Below are 19,183 nucleotides of genomic sequence, written 5' to 3'. Positions count from 1 at the left end.
TCTTCCAAAGGCTGACATCCTGTGGGACGGGAGACATTTCATTTCTCCACTCGGAGAACTTGGCCGCTGGCCAGCGCTGACTGACCTTCAGCACTGGAGTGTGTATGCCGGAGGAAGAAAAACAAAAAAATCAGGTGGTGGCGGTTACAGTCAGAGATATATATTCGGCGATCTTAATGTATTAGGAAGCATTTCGTGCGTCCGCCTACATCATCATTGATCCAGATGCCACAGGAGGAGAGCATTCCCTCCAGATAAGGAACAAAGGGGAGGTTGTCCTGTCCGCTTGTCCTTGCTTTCAGTCATCAGCGGATGAATTTGATGAATATGAATTATGAACAACACAGGGTGCAGTTGACTCCCCTTCATCTGCCCAAAAATTAGGTTTTTATCGAGGTATTAACGCTAAAATCTAGGCAGCAACACCGGAACATGGTCGGGTGATTTACGCAGTATGGGGCCGGTCACGGATTTAATAGGGAAATTTAAAGAGGGGCATAGGAGGGGAAAAGAAAGAAGTCAGATCATTTGGCTTTTGCGTGCGGCAAAGTAATCTACATGAACAATTAACTAGCGAGTCTTATTTAATTATAAAGTAATTAAAAGATAATCGAAAAAAACTGAGTTGTTGAAACATGAAATATATATTGATGTTCTTTGTGAACAAACAGCGAGACAGCTTGCGAACACAATAAATGTGCTCAACCATTTTTTTTTGACAGCTTTATTCATCGTATTTTTTTCCTAAAGCTTATATTTAATGCATACAATGTTGTCTTGTTTATATGTGAGCAACATGACATACAAAAATGTTTTCCCATCCATCAAATTCAGTTTTCACTGAAAAGATGAACTTCCACTGATTCTAATCAGAGGCTGCGCTGTCCCTCAGGGACATTAGGGGGCATCCTTGTGGTGTGCAGGCAACGACTTGCAATGAACAGGCGCCGATGCTACCCTGCAGTCAAGGGGTCACCTAGGACATGCAGGAAGATGCAAAAGTAATAATTCGATTGTGATATTTAGCTTGCGTGTGTGGCTCTGCAAGGGAGACGGCATATAACTAAGTGCGAGTGTTGCTGTCTCTAAATAGAGAACCTCGGTTGCTTCTTGGGACATGGATCTGCAAACTCAGCACTGCAGGACAGCCAGAGTCCTGACTGTGTAGCAGGAAAAACACACACACACACACAAACACATAGCTCATTTTGTCTAACCGTTGACTGTTTGGTTTATGTTATGATAGATGAACCCTTCCTCAGTCCCACAACGTCAACCGCCTGATGAAATGGGAACGTTTCCTTAGCGTCAAATACAGATCCATAAGACACCCCTTGTTTGTCATTATGTGACAAATCTGGAGCGGCATGTAAACATCAGTATCTGTATCTGTTTTTGAAACCTAACTTTAATAAAAGCTTGTATTTTGTAAATTTCCTTTGTAAATGAGAAATTGCATTCCATCACTGACGCTGCACCTGAAAGAAATTGCCATCTATTGGAATAGATGGTTCTCTGTATTAGACACCCCATTTCCTGTCATTTTTTTCAATGAACCTGGAGTGTCGTGGCTACATCAACATCAATATCTGTTTCTAAACCTAAACCAAACTTTCTAAAAAGTTTGTATTTTCCACATATTTCTGTTGTAAATGAAAACTCGCATTCCTCCACTGACGCTATTTCTCAAAGTAGACTCATCTCCAGGTGTGTCGAAAAATAACGAAAAAGGAATGTAATGCATCGGTATGTGATGCGAAGGGAACTTTCACCTTTTGTCAGGCTGTTGATGATTGGGAATGTGGATTTGCTGGACAGACAGAGAAGAATGTATATACATATATGTGTATGAGTACGTATATGTGTGTGTGTGTGTGTGTGTGTGTGTGTGTGTGTGGTCTTTAAAGTTCACTCTTCATTCTTTATAAATGCTTCTAAGGAGTTTCCAAACCTCTGACAAAACAGCCGAGAAGATGATCCCCATCTTCTCGTTCCCCAAGATCCCCATCCTTGTTTTATTAATAACCAATAAAGTGAGAAAATGTGAGGAAAAGGGTGTTGAGCTCCATCTGAACTCTTGGTTTGAATCTTTTGAAAAGGTGCTGAACCTGTAATTGTTTCTCCATTTTCCAACGATGTAGTTTGAATTAGAAAAAAAATCAAAATGTAAGAATTATTTCAAACTTGGAGAAAATACTGGAAATTGAAAAGGTTTCTTTTGCAGGATTCAAGAATCAGCTTAGCAGATGACTTTGATTTGTCATTCTTTTGTTATATGTGTTGATTGTATACAAATGTTGACCAAATTTATATGAGTACCTGTGTGTTGTTCCAGGGGGCCCGAGTTCAGAATTCTGCCAAGAACCTGGGAGTAAGGGATCGTACGCCCTCGTCAGTTTCGAGGTAAAATTTTAATCTGCCAATCTGTCTTTAAAAAGCTTTTTTTTATTATTTGTTTATTTGTTTATTTATCCTTGTTGGTCCCTGTTCAATTATTCCCTGTTTACCTGTTTTTCCTCTCTCTCACTGCTTTTCCATCAGGGCATAACAGATTGATGTTCCGGTTTGTTGCGCTAAAGATCAAACTATATCTATCTAACAGACTGGATGGCACAACTCGTATTTATAACTCCAAAAATCTTAAACATGGTTTGCTTTCAAGGGATTTACAGTCTCGGTTGGGGTCGGTGAGAGACATTGGAATAGATTTCACAAGAAAAAAATGTCACCACTTCATCAGTGGTCAGCAGGGACTTGCATCTGTGTCTGTGAAGCCGAAGTCAGTCATCATTCTCCAAAAAAAACGCGGGTGTTCGTCAAGGCTCCGTGCGCTTTCTGACGGGGGCCCGGGGCCAAATGGCTCGATTAAAGAGGAGCTTCCTGCGTTCCACAGTTCTCCGGGCGAGGACGAGGACTCCCGTAGCCATTTGGCCAAGACGTACCGCCCCTTTTGTTTGACAGGAAGCCCCTTTTGAACCTTTTAGTGAAATTGACAAACACAATTAAGAATCAGGATAATTTGTGTTGATACTTTGTGGTCGGAGAACAAAAAAAAATCGCTGCACTCGCAGAGGATTTCTGCTCTGATTGTTGCAGTGAGCTGGACCGTTCCCAAGCAGCCATCTTTGGTTAAAAAAGAAAAATAGTTGCACTTAAATCATTTTGCTGTGTGAATAATGAGAGGCACAAGGGAAGCTGCCCTTACTTTTCTACGCTTTTACTTTTTCCATCGCCTTTTTCCATCGCCTTGGATGTCGTATTTCAGTCATTAATGTCGCTGCCAGCTGATATTTCAAATAGACATTCTCTCTCTAGAGCAGCATGGTTGCACAAAGGGTTCGTGATTCCTCCCCACAGCAAGAAGGTCCCCGGTTCGATTCCCAAAGGGGGCCTTTCTGTGTGGAGTTTGCATGTTGTCTCTGTGGGTTTCCTCAGGGTTTCCTCCTCCCACAATCCACAAAAATAGGATCAGATACCCTAAATTGCCCCAATATGTGAATGTGTTTATATATATATGTGTGTTTGTGTGTTCATAGTGGAACCTTGACTCATGAGCACATCACACATCGACATATGAGTTTTCCAAAATATGAGCCATCCCTCAATTTTTTTCTTTTTTTTTTTCTTTGTGAAATGAGCTGAGATTTGAGTTACACGGGTTTGACACCGATGTGGCGGCCACCTACCATGAAGTAAGAACAATAACACACACCTCCTGCTACGAGATAGCCTGGTGAACATCATGGAAAAACATGAGCGAGGTGTGCTTGTTGTGTACTTGTCAGTGAACAGATTGGAGAAGTTGTTTACGGGGATTTGGTACAGCAGATAGCAGGAACGTCAACAGATGAGGCCTTGGAAGAGTCATTCAGAGCCAGTTGGGGATGGTTTGTCATTTTAAAAAGAGGAACGGCATTCACTCCGTCATTAAAATCAGCATAGTGTGAAAGTTAAATTCAGCATTAAGTGTGTAGTGAGCATGTTAAGCTGAGCGATAGACCTCGAAATGAAAAACTTCCCCCAGCATCTTCGTCCGATCTTCGGGGCAAATACACTTAATATGTCTTTACATTCTCTTTTTCTGTTTTCCTATTATGTTATTTTTTTATACATTATTTGTTACTTATGAAGTACATTTTTCTTGTTTAAAAACACATAACAAAGCTGGAGGTGGAGTGCTGGACTGGATTAATAGCGTTTCAATTCATTTTAATGGGGAAATTTAACTTGATATACAAGCAAATTGAGTTTCAATCGAACTCTTAAGTCAAGGTATATTGTACATAGAATGTCTCTGTGTGTGCTCTGCCTCTCAGCTAGTGACAGCTGGGGTAGGCTCCAGCGACCATGAGAAACTGACAAATGTCACAAAGATGTAGTGTGAACATAGAAATTCAATTTTTTTTTTTTTTTTAAATCGAATTTAAGTGGGTGAAGCGGCAGCCTGGGGGAAAGGGGAAATCGACTAGGATTTCCTTTAAGATCTCGGCGGAACTTGAGTTCGGCTTTCATTGTTCTCGCCGCGGTGCGACAGCGGCAGTCTCTCCAAAGTGTCGGTTCCTTCGTCCCAAAGCCTCATGTCCGAGGGCTGTGAAAGACATCAGCTCACCGGATGCTTTTGGGATTCTGATAAGTTTGCAGATCCTAAATATTTAAAACACCTTCTTTTTGAAAAGTGTCACCGTGAGATATTTCACGTATGCATCGTGTTTTTGAAAGCAACGGCGTGTTTGTTTTTTATTCCTCAAAGGGAAACAGCAGTGTATCAAGGTGTGTGTGAATGATGGAGTGTTACATTTGAATGCAAAGGGGTTCAACAGAATTAGTGTAGCAAGCGTTCAGCAGTGACAGGAATTTATACTCTTACTCCCTCATTCTCTTGGGTTAAAATGTAATTTATTTTCGTTTCGTTCAGAGATTTTTTTTCCGTCAGTGAAATGCTGCCCGAATTCTGGAGAATCATTTAACACCTGTTTTCCCGCACCAAGATACTTCACGGGGTTTTTAATGCAGCTGCATGTTGCAACCCTGCCATCGCTTTCACCCGGTGACAGAAAGCTATGCAGATTGAGATTGAGATTGTGCCAAAGAGGGAAAATACACCCCTGAAATTGTATTCTTTAATCCGACAACCTCTAAAGTTTCTTTTGAGTGATATTTAATTGCCCATCTGCTCGGGGAGGCTGTTTTTGATCAGCTCGAAGCTCTCATCCCCACAGAGGCCATCCTGCTGCTGCCTCCATCAGCGCCACATCCTTAGACATGTTCCACTGCCGCCACCGGCCACATGCACACACACACACACAGACACACACAGACACACACACACACACACACACACACACACACACACACACACACACACACACACTTCTTTTTGTTCCATGTCCTCCCCATGTTTGACCGACAACATGTCTTTTTCTTTTTCAACATCTGATTGAGGTTCTGTAGGTCCACTGTCTCTTAGTCCAGAACTGTTTTTTTTAATTCATTTTATATCATTCCTCTCATCTTATCTTGAGTCCTATGTCCCCCTGTGTTACCGGAAGTTACGTCTCGTTTTAATTACCATTAATTTACATCCAAGAAGACGTCTTGTTAATGAATGACTTGGACGGACTCTCATTCTTCAGTGTCTTAATCCGATGAAATGACTTGTTGTGAAGGGGCTTATCTTCACCATGGAAACAATTCCCACCTCAGTCTTCCTCAGTTGCTGTCCAGGTTGGTCAGAGCCATTAAAATGGTGAATTCCCTCTGAGAATTAAATGAAAATGAACGTAATTGATCACTGCTGAAGGTTTTTTTTTTTTGCTATTTCTCCTGTACATCCAGGCCAGTCCAGTTCAGTTCTGTAGATTCAGGCTGCTCCTGGACCACTGAACTCCCACAGTTGTGTGATAGAAATGCAAATGCTAGGGTTGGGGCTCGATTTTGAAAAAATTAACCTTACTAAGTAGAGGTTTTGCGATTAATTGACACACTAATCGAACTGTAGTCGCATGTCATTATTTGACATGAGAGGAAAAGGAAAATATTTGTTTGACAAGTTCATTTTCAAGCTTATACTTCTGAATCTTGTTTATATCCCCACACAGATGAGCGTGTCTCTTCAACATTTCGTCAAATGGCTGCTGGATTTGTTTTGACATTGTTTTTGTTGACAGCAGTTAGTACTTTGCATCAGTCGATTCAATCTGCAGCGCCTTTGTTACAAATCCTATCTTCTACTAGATAGAAGAGAATGGTCTGCGGCAGGGGTCCCCAAACTTTTTCCTGCGAGGGCCAAATAACTTTTCCCTTCTCTGACAGGGGGCCGGGCCAGTTTGTAACAAAAAGTGTGACGATCGCAGAGGGGGCTAAACATAAACATTAATTGTTTTCCAGAAAACCACACATAACAAAATATTAACCCTGTCTGGGATCTTGACAGGAAAAAATATCAGAAAATAAATAATGAACAGTATTAATGAATGATGAGACAAACAGCCTTTTCTTCGAATTTAACAAAAAAATAATCGTTTGTCCACAGCAAGTGGAATACCCTGCATTCTGTATCTATTTTTCTCTTACCTAAACTTTTCACCATTATTCCGTGTTATTTGACAAGGGTGTGCCAAGGATTTTTTTTTTTTGAGGGAGGGGTTTTAGATAAGGCACAGATTGGAGAAGGTTGGAATAGGAGGTTACTTTCTATGCATGTACAAGTCACGATCACGTGGCCCGAATGGAGAAAAAAAAATCATAACGGCTCTCTGGTATTGTTCAGGGGCCGGGCAAAATGTGGAGGCGGGCCGTATCCGGCCCCCGGGCCGTAGTTTGGGGACCACTGGTCTACGTTAACATCCATCCAATTGGTCAATTTATCCGACATGGATTTTTTGTTTCTGAATTTAAAACCCTGACGTGTCCCAGAGTGTTGACAGCCAAAACTGCTCGCTCGTATTAGCAATGCTGTTATCTCCTGCAGCAAGGTTAATATTAGCGACCGGCATGCTAGCTCAAGCGTGTCTAGCATTGAGCTACAAAAGGAAGGTGGAGTAATACGCAAACTCCTTCAGCATGAAGTGCAAAGAACAACATTTTTTGGTTTCTTACTTCCACCTGGAAGCTTCTTATATTGTAATTTCCTTTCATCCGCTGTCATCTCATCTCTTCTGTCCATCTTGTTATCACACCGTGTGCCCGTGTAATCGTTCTCCTCCGAAACTCGTTCACTGAGAAAACATTCTGCAGTGCACATTAAAGTGCGATTAAAATGCATTGATATTCTTAACACGCAATTTTTCCCTGTGATACATTAATCATGTTAAAGTCCCAGCCCTAGCAAGGATCCAAATGTGCTGCTCTCTGGGAAAATACAGCGTCTACTTTGTGATGCTCCAAGTAGTTCTTTGTCCAGCGCCGGGATAAATGTGCAGCTCACTTTTAGCAAAAAGTAAATCACTCGTCAAGATGCGACCGATGTCAGTACTTCCTGTGACGGTCGTGGCTCTGAAGGTTGTAAGTTCTTTAGATGTCAAAGGATGCCATATATTAAATGAACGCTTCTGTATTTCTCTGATCAGGTTGTACAAGCTGTGCCAGCCTCCACCTCCAGATGGTGACCCGTGATGCTTTGCTGATGAAGGGTTTGATTTCCGAAAAATATTCTATGAAGGAAGAGAAGAAGCAGAAAAATTCGGGGGCCTCTCTTTTACTTAAATTGCCAGAATAGCTGTTCTGAAGTGTAAATAGATTTTTGAAAACGTAAATAGTATTTTTTAATACTTTACATTTTTCACAGGTGTACTTTATACGTATTTTGATTTTTTTTTTTTGCCTTTTTTTTTATCCTGTTGTAAGACTGATTAGAATATATGTTAGAGTGGGAAAGCAAGAGATGAATTATGAGAGTATGTCGTTTAAACAGTAATTATCAGCTGAAAATGACTTGGGGGGGGATTTTGTCATTTCATGGTTTTTAAATGAGGAAAAAAAAGCAAACCAGCTGTGATTATAAAGATATTGAACAAAAAGGCAGGGTTTTCTCCTTTTTAAATTAGCCAATCATTTCCCTGTTTCGCCTCATCTCTGACTGCAGTGCTTTATTGGACCTGTCAGTATTTAATAACCATATGAATGTGTTTGTTTGTTTTTTTGATGTTCCTCTATATGACGTTTATTGACTTGTAAATATTCATAATAAGCAGTATGTAATGAAGTGGATCTGCAATCAGATTGTGAGCCTTACATACAAGCGTCCATATGAAGATTGAAAAAACAAAACTGTTTATCAGTAATAACACTCTATAAGTTTTGTTTTGGAAGTAGAACTATCTGGTATCTTCTGTTGTTTTATATTGACACTACTCAGGATCAAACCGTGCCTCTATTACTTTTAAATGTCATCATTGTAAAGTGGATTTCTAGCTCACTACTATGCAAATAAACAAATGTTAATGAACCCCGTAAAAACCCCCACCCCCTTATATATGCATTCTTTCAGCAGTGCAAAGGCAACAGATGTTTTTTTTTTTTTTTCTTTTGTAACAGAGTTGCATCAAGACATCACAACTCCATCATGTACACAGTATGTAAAATATATATTAAAAGTGATAAGTGGATACGGACCCATCTTTTGTTTCTGTGTGGATGCGCTTTTGTTTCCTGTGTTACAGAAGAAAAGAATAGAATTAGCCTCTAATAGTTCCACGATGGGGAAATTTCCACTTGCAAAGCAGGAAGCGGGCAATGCAGTAAGTAGTTGAGATATAAAAGTTAATTTTTTTTCCCCTCTTGTGTTACAGTTGCGCCGTTTGCTGTCCAGTTTTGTACCGCCTGGTGTACTTGTCTCGTGATGCCTCGAGTGGGACAAATGAAGATTCTTGAATTTGAATTGAAAATATATAAAACGGTGGCTCAGTGGTTAGCGCTTAGGCGTCATGGCACGAGGGACCTTTCTGTGTGGCGTTTACATGTTTTCCATGGGTTTTCTCCAGTTCCCCTCCCACAGTCCAAATACATCTGGCAGGTTAATTGGAAAAATGTGGAAAAATTGCCCAGATGTGCAAATGATAGAGTGAATAGTTGTCTGTTTATGCGGCCCTGCTTGACTGGCAACCAGTCCAAGGTGTACCTCGAGTTACATCCAGGCTTCAGCATCCCCCTTGACCCCAGGGTAGGATAAGTGGCAGACAATGGATGGATGAAAAATTAATGCTAATAAAAAATATATAATAAACGAAATAACAGTAGCATTCAAATGATTGTTAAAAAAAGGAAAATAAAACATTTAACACTCTTGGGTAAAAAGAAAACAAAACAATGGAAACCAGCAGCTTACATCAGCCACACGCGAGTGTGTAGATGAGTGAATTAATCAATGATTGGTGTAAAATATGTAGAATTTTCAATTTTGTCTTCGCTTGTCTTAAATTGAATCTCCTTATCGCTAATTATTACCGCGCCTGCGCAGTCGCCGGAAGCGGACGCAAGCCGGAGGCAGAGGGCGCGGCGCTGCGGGGCGTGGCGGGGCAGGGCGGGGCGGTTCAGGCGGGCGTGTGGGCGTGTTTCCTTCCACGCGGGCAGCCAGTGAGCGTGGGGACTTGCGATCTCTGATTCGGCGCTGCGGTGCCATTGGTTTCTCCGTGGGAGGGGGAGGGGGGGGCAGCGAGAGGCGACACGCCGGAGGATGGTCCCGGGCTCGGCTGGTCTCCGCACTGAGCCGGCCTCAGAGCCGCCGCGCCGCGCACTCGACCGTCGCCGGAAACAGACAACACTTAGGGGGGAGGCATTTTGTTTCTTACACAGTTTAGTCACCGGAGAACCCCCTCCCCCTCACACCTTGAAGGACGAATGACACCGGCGCACACCGCGATCTCCTCCGGCTGACCCCCCCCTCCTCACACACACACACACACACATACAATCTCTCTCCATGGCGTCTCCGCAACAGTCAAGAATTCAGTCGTATCTGGAAAAGAACAAGATCGGACCCTTGTTTGAGGTGAGTACTTAAAGTCTCCCCCAAACCCCGCCGTTGCCAATTACAGGAACCGTCGCTTTGGCACCGATCGCGCATCTGCAATATGCAATTAATTACACTGTTATAATTGTGGGTATAAGCAGCAGTGTTCCCAGGAGTTTTTTTTTTTCTTGAGGGGAGAGGGGGGGTCGTCGAGTGTTCCCCCCACCCCTACCCCCCCTTCAATTCGCTCTGCTTGCCTCGAAGCGGGCTGCGGTGCGGAGACGCATCGTGGAAAAAAAAATGGCCCGGTTTGTTTGCGCTCACATTTTTTTTTCCACAGCTGATCCATCCCATCATGGGAGTTGAGGCTGCGTTGGAAATATAAAAAAGCAACAAAAAAGGGTCAAAGGTGTAGCAGAGGGGGGGTGGACTCACCCGGCATTTGCAGTTTGTCCAAGTTGGAGTCACTCAATGGTAGTTGAGCAGGGTTTTGCAGCATGTTTGTGTGTGTGTGTGTGTGTGTGTGTGTGTGTGTGTGTGTGTGTGTGTGTGTGTGTGTGACATCTTCACATCCATGCTGAGCGATGCTCGCTATACCGTTCGTGCGGGTTTGCGTTCGACTCAAACGCAAACCCGCACGGGAGGTGATGAAGGGGAAGCATCCGTCCCGCATCCTCGTCTTCAGCGTGACGACCGCGGCGGGACGAGTCGAGGAGGCAAAGTTTGACGATTGAAATCATCATCTCTATACGGTTTCAACAAATATTCCCCGTGACCGTAAAGAGGAATTTGGAAAAGTGCTGATGTGTCACTTGGGCCCCTCCTCCCTCCATCCCTCACCGCACGCAAAACATGCGCCTCGTTTTAAATGGATGCGAAAGAATTGGTGTTTCAGCACCACGGACAGAGACCCGCACTGAAACACGCATCTGAAGCGGAGAGGCTGGCTGAGGCCAATGTCTCTCATCCCGCACACCCCCCGCCCCCTTCCATCCATCTTTCTGTCTGTCTGTCCGTATTGGCCTCCAATTTGCTCCTCAGTTTTTTTTCTTTTTTTCTCCATCCTCAACTCTTCGCACTATTCAAAATGCTGATTTGCCAGAAAAACATATTTATCCAGACGATGGGTCAGCTCGAACAGCTACATATTGTATTTCGCCTGAGATGGATCATGGCTGAGATGTTTGACCTGCCGAGGTGATGCGAGGCGGACTAAGACAACATCGCTTTCCGGGGGGGTCGGGGGACTGGCGGAGAAAGGTGCAGCACCTTCCTGCCCGTCTCCTCTGGGGGAAATTATGTAACCGCCGCCTTCGGTGTCACCCTGGCCCATCTAGTGCGCATGAGAGACCCGTGTTAATTAAACCTGTTCGGCAGTTTAGCCACAGAGTGTCTCTGTAATAACAGGTGCATAACAGAAAACCTGAGTCTAGTGAGGAAAAACCACTACTTTTCCTTTGCCGGAACAAAAAAAATAAATGGCAGCAATGTAATATCTTTAATGACCCACTGTGGTGTGTAAGAAGAAATAAGTGCTTGAAAGCCAAGGTCAATTTGAATGCTTTAATGCATTAGACTGATAGACGGAACCTGGCTTGTAACACAGTAATTACAAAAATGGAAGGTGGGGAGTAATCACCGGTGAATAGATGAACTGAATCAAAACCAATAATTGCCCCTGAAGGCGCCACAGCTCGATCGGAAGAAAAAGCCTCTCCACCTTTCAGTTTATTGATCAGGCATCACCTGATTAGAAATATTGTTTGCGCTACAAGAGGCGGCTCTCGAACATTTTATACCTCTGGCAGCAGGTTCTGGATCTTTCCTTTCCTAGTGTACAGAATATTTTATAATTCCTTTCACCCTCCACTTTCCTCACCCTTTTTCTGATAAACTGCCACTTACAGCTCAGCCTGTATTTCAATTTGTCATATGCTAAATATATAATAGCGTAATGGATTAAGAATGTTTTCAGATTATAAGAATTCTAGGAATGGGGGATTACTAGCAGTTGCGCAGCATGTATAGCAGTAATACCATACTTGGAGAATTTACAAAAAAAACAACAACAAACAAATAGGACACATTGGCCCGGCTTCTATTCATAATTTCTTATTGAAAGAAAACAATGAGTCACTTTTATATTTGTTTTGACCTGGAAAGAAAATGTATGTATGACGTAGCGCACACGTTTAATCAGTGTATCGGCCACCGCTCCCTTATATGGGGATGTTTACGAATGTATTTTTTAAAATATTGGCCCCAATGCAGTGTGTTGGGTGAAAACACTGTGACCTTATTTACAACTTCATAACATCGTAATAGCGTTTCGTTACTCCTTACTATTCTCTTTACTTCCCCCTTGCGCTCTGCAGGGACGTATCTTTCTTTCTCATACCGTCACAGCTGCAGCAATAAACCCTCAGCGAAACACACAAAGTGTGTGTGTGTGTGGGGGGGGGGGGGACTTACTCGCCCTGATGAAACAGAGTTTATGATTTGCTAGTGAATTGCCATAATGAAATGGTCGCTTTGCAGAAATAGCAAGCAGAGCATGACCCTCCGAAAATGTTTGCTGTTCTTTCACAATGACCGAGGTAGTTCCTCTCGAGATTATTGCCGTTCCCTCACAGACGTTTGAGAGATTATGTTCTTTTTCTCTGAATCATTCCACCGTCACTCAAATTCTCACAGACAGCGAAAACGAGTTGTTTGTACTCACAGACGCAACACGATGCGACGCAGAAGGTGTAAAAGTCTCCTTTACGAGACTCGAGTTGTGAAATATAGGATCCCCCTCAGCTGTGTGAAGGACTCTGTAGAAGTGTCTCATCATCAAGGAGGATCTCCGCAGTCCTCTGACAACGGCGGTGTTTTAAAATCACTCTTTGTTGTTATCCGCAGACAGTGTGGAGCGTACGCTCTCTGTCTCCATCCATCAGCCAAGATGAAGGCTCCGCTCCAACAGCTAACTGATGGATCATGCAAGTATAGCTTTGGGCGAAAACTGTCCCATGACTGAAATAGCCTCATATGTATGTTCAGTGTAAAACATTCCTTCTTGGATTCGGTGCTGCATCGAGAGGAAATGGCAAGAATCCACGATCTCACTGAGAATTTTCACACTGTCAGATTTAAACAATTTCGCCTCTTCCTTATATTACACAAGGAGGGCATTTCGTCTATCCACGTGGAAAAGCTCCTCTTTAGCTCCTGTCACAGCCACTGTGTCCAGGTCCAACAAAATGTTCTGTGTTTGGGTTTGCTTGGGTTTCAGAAAAGTTTTGTTTCGTTTTTGTTTTCGCGAGACAATAAGCTTCTCTGTGTTTGGGGGATTGGGGGTTTTGAGTGAATCTAACAAATCGCCACCGTTGACATCCTGTTGATCTGCATTGCATTGATGTTGGTATCAGTCTACCCTTAGAAAGCCAGAGAAAGAAAGTGACAGAAGTACCTTAAATTCCCGCGAAAAGGGTTGGTCATTCCCCAACAATCTCATGCCCACACATCCTTTGCTTGAACCGACTTTAAATAAACTTAAAAGAAATTACATGACAGAAAGCATTAGCTATGCACGGATTTCCGCATTACACAGAGTAATATTGTCTCGTTGGTATTTATCTTATCTAACAAATTCATTATACCATTTTCTGCTCACTTTAATATCAGACTGACATCTGTAGCGTGCCTCTTTGTCCGATATATTCAGCCGTCACAGCATCCGCGTCTTCATCTGAGCGCTGAAGTGCTTCCTTTAACTTTTAATTCTAAAATCCTATTACCAATCGGTGAGGGCATGCCGGAAGTCAGTTCGACCAATTAGCAAGGAAAGGGGATTTGCACATTCACATTACTTTTTATCTCCAAACTGTGTGAACACTGAATCACATTTTTGTTGCCCCAGGGACGTGTGTGTGTGTGTGTGTGTGTGTGTGTGTGTGTGTGTGTGTGTGTGTGGGGGGGGGGGGGGGGGGGGTCAGACATGTTTTCTGATTGGTCAAACTCACGAGTTCAACCAAACACAGTAAGGCCGTTCCCCCATTTGTTAATAACGCCTTGTACTTCTGTTCCCGGGAACTGGTCTTTATCATGGTCGATGATATGCTATGACAGATGTTTGCTCAGGTCCGTTCCCCCTTACCCCTCAATCCTCCACCAGGATTAGCTAGAATAATTGCAACCAGGCACACAGTTGAACACACAGCCTGAGGCCAGGATGGTCCTGGGAGAGAACAGGAAGGGGAGTCGCATGTTTTGGTCTAATGTGAGGACAAACTAACGCTCAAATGCAGGTGGAGCGTAGTGTGAGCACTTATGTAGTTTTAATGTTACAAATGTGTTGAGGACGTAAATGGCTATCAAGTAGGAATGTGTAGATGGATCTGTAAGATGTTCAAGCAGTTCCTTTGTTCAAGCAGGAGCAGGGACAGTTCTGCAGTGAGGATGGAGTGAGCGAGAGGCTCATTAATATCCTGTGTTTTGGGCAAACAGGAGCGTCTCTTCCAAGGACCGCTACCCGATAGTATCGGCCCGGTCATGTGACATTGCCTCATGTCTGCTCATTCAAGGTCTGGATCACTTCCAGTGACATTCCTCTCTGCTTCTAGACAAATATTCACAGAGGCTGTCACGTCACCCTCTTCTTCTATGCATGGATCGAACCCATGCATGCCTTAAAATAACCCGCCGTGTGACTTTTCATTGTGAAACCAAAATCTGGTGGCCTCTGGTACATGTGGCAGGGACAGGAAGACCAGCGAAGGGGATGGGAATTTTATCTTTTTATTCCAAAACAATATTTCTGCTGCTCGGCACGACAGTCTGGGATTTCCATGGACTTTATTCATTGAAAATGAAGTGAATTCTTTTTAATTCTTGTCGAAATCCACTTTAGTTGCCACAAAAAGATTTCAACTGGAATTAACCATGACCGTGATGACCAAGAACTTCCAGAGAAAATTTATTTTTTTCTGATTCTATTCACCCACAGCCATGTCAGGACTCTTCAACATTTTAAATTCATACTCTGGTAAAAAAAAAAAAAAACAACTAAATAAACAATAATATTTCAAACGAGGGTATGCAATCTATTTAATTCACTTGCCACCCCTCCCAGCATCCCACTGTTAACAAGGGACACAGCTAGGACACATCTTGAGAAATGCAATGACTACAGACCCCCAGATGTCCAGTGCAACTCCGTCCAAGCCCTCCGCCCCATTCCCTCCGCCCCCGCCTCCAGTTTAACACATCCTGCCAAGATTTCTAATTGCCGCATGACAAACGGATTGCATCTAAAAGAAAACAAACTACTTTGTTCACAGGACAGCTTATGTTGTTTTTTTTCTGCAAACCCGAAATGCCGCTCTCCGGAATAGCAGATTTCATCGATAGAGAAGGAATATCCTCACATCCGGGCAGCCGGAGTCCGTTCGGAGTTAGCAGCAACCCGGGAGGCGATACGTCATCTCCACAGTTGATGAGAAGGTGGGAGGAAAAGAGTGACCAAAGTTGCAAAAGTCATATCGCCTGTGTGGTGGCGTCACCATTTTTAAAGTCCCCGTGTCTCCGTCCTCCCCTCCGCTCCAGCCGGAGAAATGTTTTTCAGCCTCCGGTAAAAAGGTCGGCTTTAGGGTCAGAGCCGGAAAAACATTGTCGTGCACAGGAGGATTTCATTTCAACTTACATGGACACTTGAGCTGTGCTTTTCTGCTGCCAGAGACCGAAAATGGCTTTGTCTTTGTTCCTTGTTCTTTTCCTGTCACTTCCCCTCCGTCCTTGGGGATTTCATCCTTGGTCCTTCAGCGTACCGCCGGGGTATGACCTCCTCCTTCCTGCCTCCTTCCCACCTCACCTTTTTTTTCATTCCCCCTTTTTCCTTTTTACTCACCATTGTTTAAGTTGAGCCATTCGGGGAGAGTCATTGAGAGTATCAGGATGGCCGCCGTCTCCGCGAAGCGTCCTTGGGAGCTTCCAAGGACGCAGGTTGTCTCTTGGCTCCCTGACAGCTTGTCAATTTCCACCAGCACACCGAACTGCCCGGAGTAGAGAGATATCTGGAGAAACAGCTGATCTGCACAGATACGGGCTGCATGCCCGGGTGGATGAGGCTACGTGATGGCTTATGTGTTACAAACTGATGCGACACTTTCTTGTTGATATTCCAAAAAAAAAAAAAAGTTGACTGACGTGTCACTATCAATGTTGTCCCAAGTCAAACTTTTCTATTTAAAAAGGGATTTTTAAAAATGATTGTCAGCTATAGATACACTCTGCGTAAAGCCTCTCTGCAGGTCTCGTTTCCTTTTGTGTTGTTGTTGTTGTAAACGGTGAGGTGCATCAGCTTAGCGGGTGCAATGCTCGTGATGGTGCAGTGTGTTTGCACTGCTGGAACATCCGTGCACACATGTATTTGTACATTCCCTGCAACTTGGGGGCGTTTTATTTGAATTTGCCACGGTTTGCCTTTCCCCGTTCATCCGACCCGTCGCTCTCTTCTTTTCCGCATCTGCGAGCGAGGCTACCGTCGGGAAACACAATCATGGAAATGCTGCTTGGCACTCGTCCATAAAAAGAATTGCACATCGTTCCCCCTTGCCTGCAAGAAAAAAAAAAAAAAGAAAAATACCCATTGAAACCCTCGGGTACTTAAAGGCATCCTGCTAGTTTTACTTCCTGTATAATCTACCAAATTACAACCTTCGTCTAAAGACGTCCCGTTGATAGGTTAGTTAAATTACCCACAGGGGCTGCTGAACAGTGATTACAACATCCACGAGTCATTAGTGGTTAATAACAGTCGGGAATAGAAACCTATTGCAGGTGTGTAAAGAGAGGTTGTGTTTTCTTTACAAGAGGCTGTTACATCTTGCTATTTATACTCTCTTGTGAGGCGCTCACAGACAACTTTATCTTCTCAAAGCGCTTTCTCCTCAATCTGCCCCCCTGAGATCTGTTTGTGGCCTGTCGCTGTGTGTCCGTCCATGCACTGTGTGCCGTCAGAGTGGCTGTAGATGGTGAGACTGTGCAGGAATGTCCCCCTGACCAAATACCTGATTAGCTTTCCAAGCACATACAATGCAGCCAGAGCAAGCCAGCATTAATACACACGCACGCACGCACGCACGCACGCACGCACGCACGCACGCACGCACGCACGCACGCACGCACGCACGCACGCACGCACGCACGCACGCACGCACGCACGCACGCACAGTCTCTCTGTATCCTTTTCTGCACCCTCCAATTCAATCTTATATGTGCAAAGAAAATGAATGGCGTTCACAATAGAGGACGCAAGCTGCTTGTTGCGTATGAAGCAGCATGTAGAACACTGTACTGTACAAGGAGTCCCCAGTCATTTGAAAAACCTAGTGCACTCCTGCACAATTGCTGGTACACACACGTGTGCGCGCGCATTTTATCCATACAGTGAGTCACTGCAGTTCTCTAATTGCTTTCTTTGCCATTGCTGAATATCTCTGCAGTCGCCCTCCCGCATCTTTAAAATGTTCACGCCAAAACACCTGGCGCCATTTTAACCTCCACGGCAGTCGATATTAGTGCTCAAGCGCAAACGCCGGATTTTGACATCAGCCGGATATTTTTTTCCAATTACAAATAAAGGAAAATGTCTGACTGCCGCAATGTGTGAAGGGTTGCCGAAGTCAAGTCAATGTGTCACCTATGTTTAATTGTCCGTTAAAGCCAGCTGCTTCTCTCTGTTGGACAGCTTTCCTTGCAAATCCTCATTAGCGTCCTCTGCTATCATGCAATGATTTTTCGCACACTGATCGCGTCCACTGGTGGATGGTCCACCAGTGGACACGATCTTCATCTTGATAATAATATTTTTTGTGGAAACTTTTCATCTGACTGCTCTCTACTTTACTTTGATCCTGTAGGAGTTGATGACCAAATTGATAACTGAGACTCCAGACCATCCAATCCCTTTTCTCATTGATCATCTGCAGACCAAGCAAGACAGCCCGGGCAAGATGCACAGAGCTCTCTCTGGCTCCGCAGCATTGTGGGCGCAGAGCTCACCAGGTCAGTGCACTCACATGCACACCGGGCATTCATCTTTGTCACTAGTTCTGATGAGAGAAAGCGTTGCCTCTGTAGCGTAGCAGAGGCAGCGGGGCTGGCGGAGTAAATGCATTCCTGCAGCGTCTTCTTTTTTTTTTTAACTTTCGAACATTTGGATGTTTGATGTTCTCTCCCCGAAAAGAAAGCAAAAACACTCGAAGGGAGAACCGTAGCTACGAGAAGCCATGGCAAATCCACCCAAAGAAGCCGAAGAAATCCAAAAGCGACCTGGCTGTTTCCAGCATCTCTCCCCCCTCGCCAGAATCCAAGTCCTGTGAGTTTTTTGCTTGTTTGTTTGTTATGTTTTGTTTTGTTTTTAAGCCATAAGCTTAGAGGCAACCCGGAATTATTCAGTGATGTTTATCTGACAGAAAATACTCTCAGTCCAATTCAGAAATTGAAACCGCCAACTTTTGAAAACCTGTTTGATACCTGTACGTCTTGTATCTTAGTTACATGCTCCATTGCGCTTCATTCCATATTTAATTAAAGGTGATTATATCTAATTTAAGTTAGGCACAGGGTTTAGCCTGGCATTGTCCTTCCAGCCTCCCACTCCACTGCAGATGAGCTGATTTTCAAAGGGCTACACTTTCATGAATAGACTCGATTACACTATCAGGCCATCCACTCTGTTGAGGAGCTGTTCAAGAACGCGCTGCATGAATTCAAAACTTTTTTACACTGCGGAGCTGGTGTTATAGATTAGCTATAACCAACCGGGTTAAAACACTTGAGACAATAAGGCCGGGTCAAACTGAGAGAGAGCAAAAAGTCAGAAAGCCAAGGACTAGTTCAATAATTTAACATTGCGCACCGTCCCTGCCAGACCAGATCTATTTTAGGCCCAGGTCAGAGCAAAACTCACGACCAGGGGAGAAAGTGGGTGCGGGAGGGATCATTTGAAGTGTGAAAGAGGAAAACAGCTAAGAGAACTAATGAAGTGACACTCGAGATTCAGGGTCCAGTCGCATTCCTTCTCCCTTCTTAACAGACCGGGAAGCTCTCAGAGCGAGGTTTTAAGTGAAATCCTATTAAAAATGCATTCATAGGTGTTTTTGTGTGAGCGACTTGTGAAAAATTCAAATGCTAAAAACTGCCTGTCATCGGCGTTACTTATACCAGGAAAAAAAAGTTAATTATATT

The 19,183-nt window shown here is 43.7% G+C and overlaps 2 protein-coding genes across 3 annotated transcripts in view; both read left to right on the top strand.

Annotated features, from left to right (window-relative positions):
* prex2 (phosphatidylinositol-3,4,5-trisphosphate-dependent Rac exchange factor 2) overlaps positions 1 to 8,612 on the top strand; it is a 91,086-nt gene extending 82,474 nt beyond the window's left edge. Inside the window, exons 40-41 of the mRNA XM_086151264.1 lie at positions 2,336 to 2,403; positions 7,569 to 8,612. Of these exons, the coding sequence (XP_086007390.1) occupies positions 2,336 to 2,403; positions 7,569 to 7,614 (114 nt within the window). The 3' untranslated portion in view covers positions 7,615 to 8,612. The remainder of the gene's footprint in view (positions 1 to 2,335; positions 2,404 to 7,568) is intronic.
* A 1,048-nt stretch (positions 8,613 to 9,660) lies between these two features.
* Positions 9,661 to 19,183, top strand: part of c8h8orf34 (chromosome 8 C8orf34 homolog) — a 45,794-nt gene continuing 36,271 nt past the window's right edge. Inside the window, exons 1-3 of one of the 2 annotated variants that reach the window (XM_086151265.1) lie at positions 9,661 to 9,988; positions 17,854 to 17,998; positions 18,180 to 18,311. In XM_086151265.1, coding sequence (XP_086007391.1) covers positions 9,920 to 9,988; positions 17,854 to 17,998; positions 18,180 to 18,311 — 346 coding nt within the window. In that variant the 5' untranslated portion in view covers positions 9,661 to 9,919. The remainder of the gene's footprint in view (positions 9,989 to 17,853; positions 17,999 to 18,179; positions 18,312 to 19,183) is intronic. The other variant, XM_086151266.1, reaches the window with a different exon arrangement.

This window comes from Fistularia commersonii, chromosome 8 (genome assembly GCF_037954325.1).
Source record: "Fistularia commersonii isolate RoL2024-O1a breed Wild chromosome 8, RoL_Fcom_v1.0, whole genome shotgun sequence".
Taxonomy (NCBI): Eukaryota; Metazoa; Chordata; class Actinopteri; order Syngnathiformes; family Fistulariidae; genus Fistularia; species Fistularia commersonii.
The sequence above is the reverse complement of the archived record's forward strand: the minus strand, read 5'-3'. Positions and strand labels throughout refer to the sequence as shown.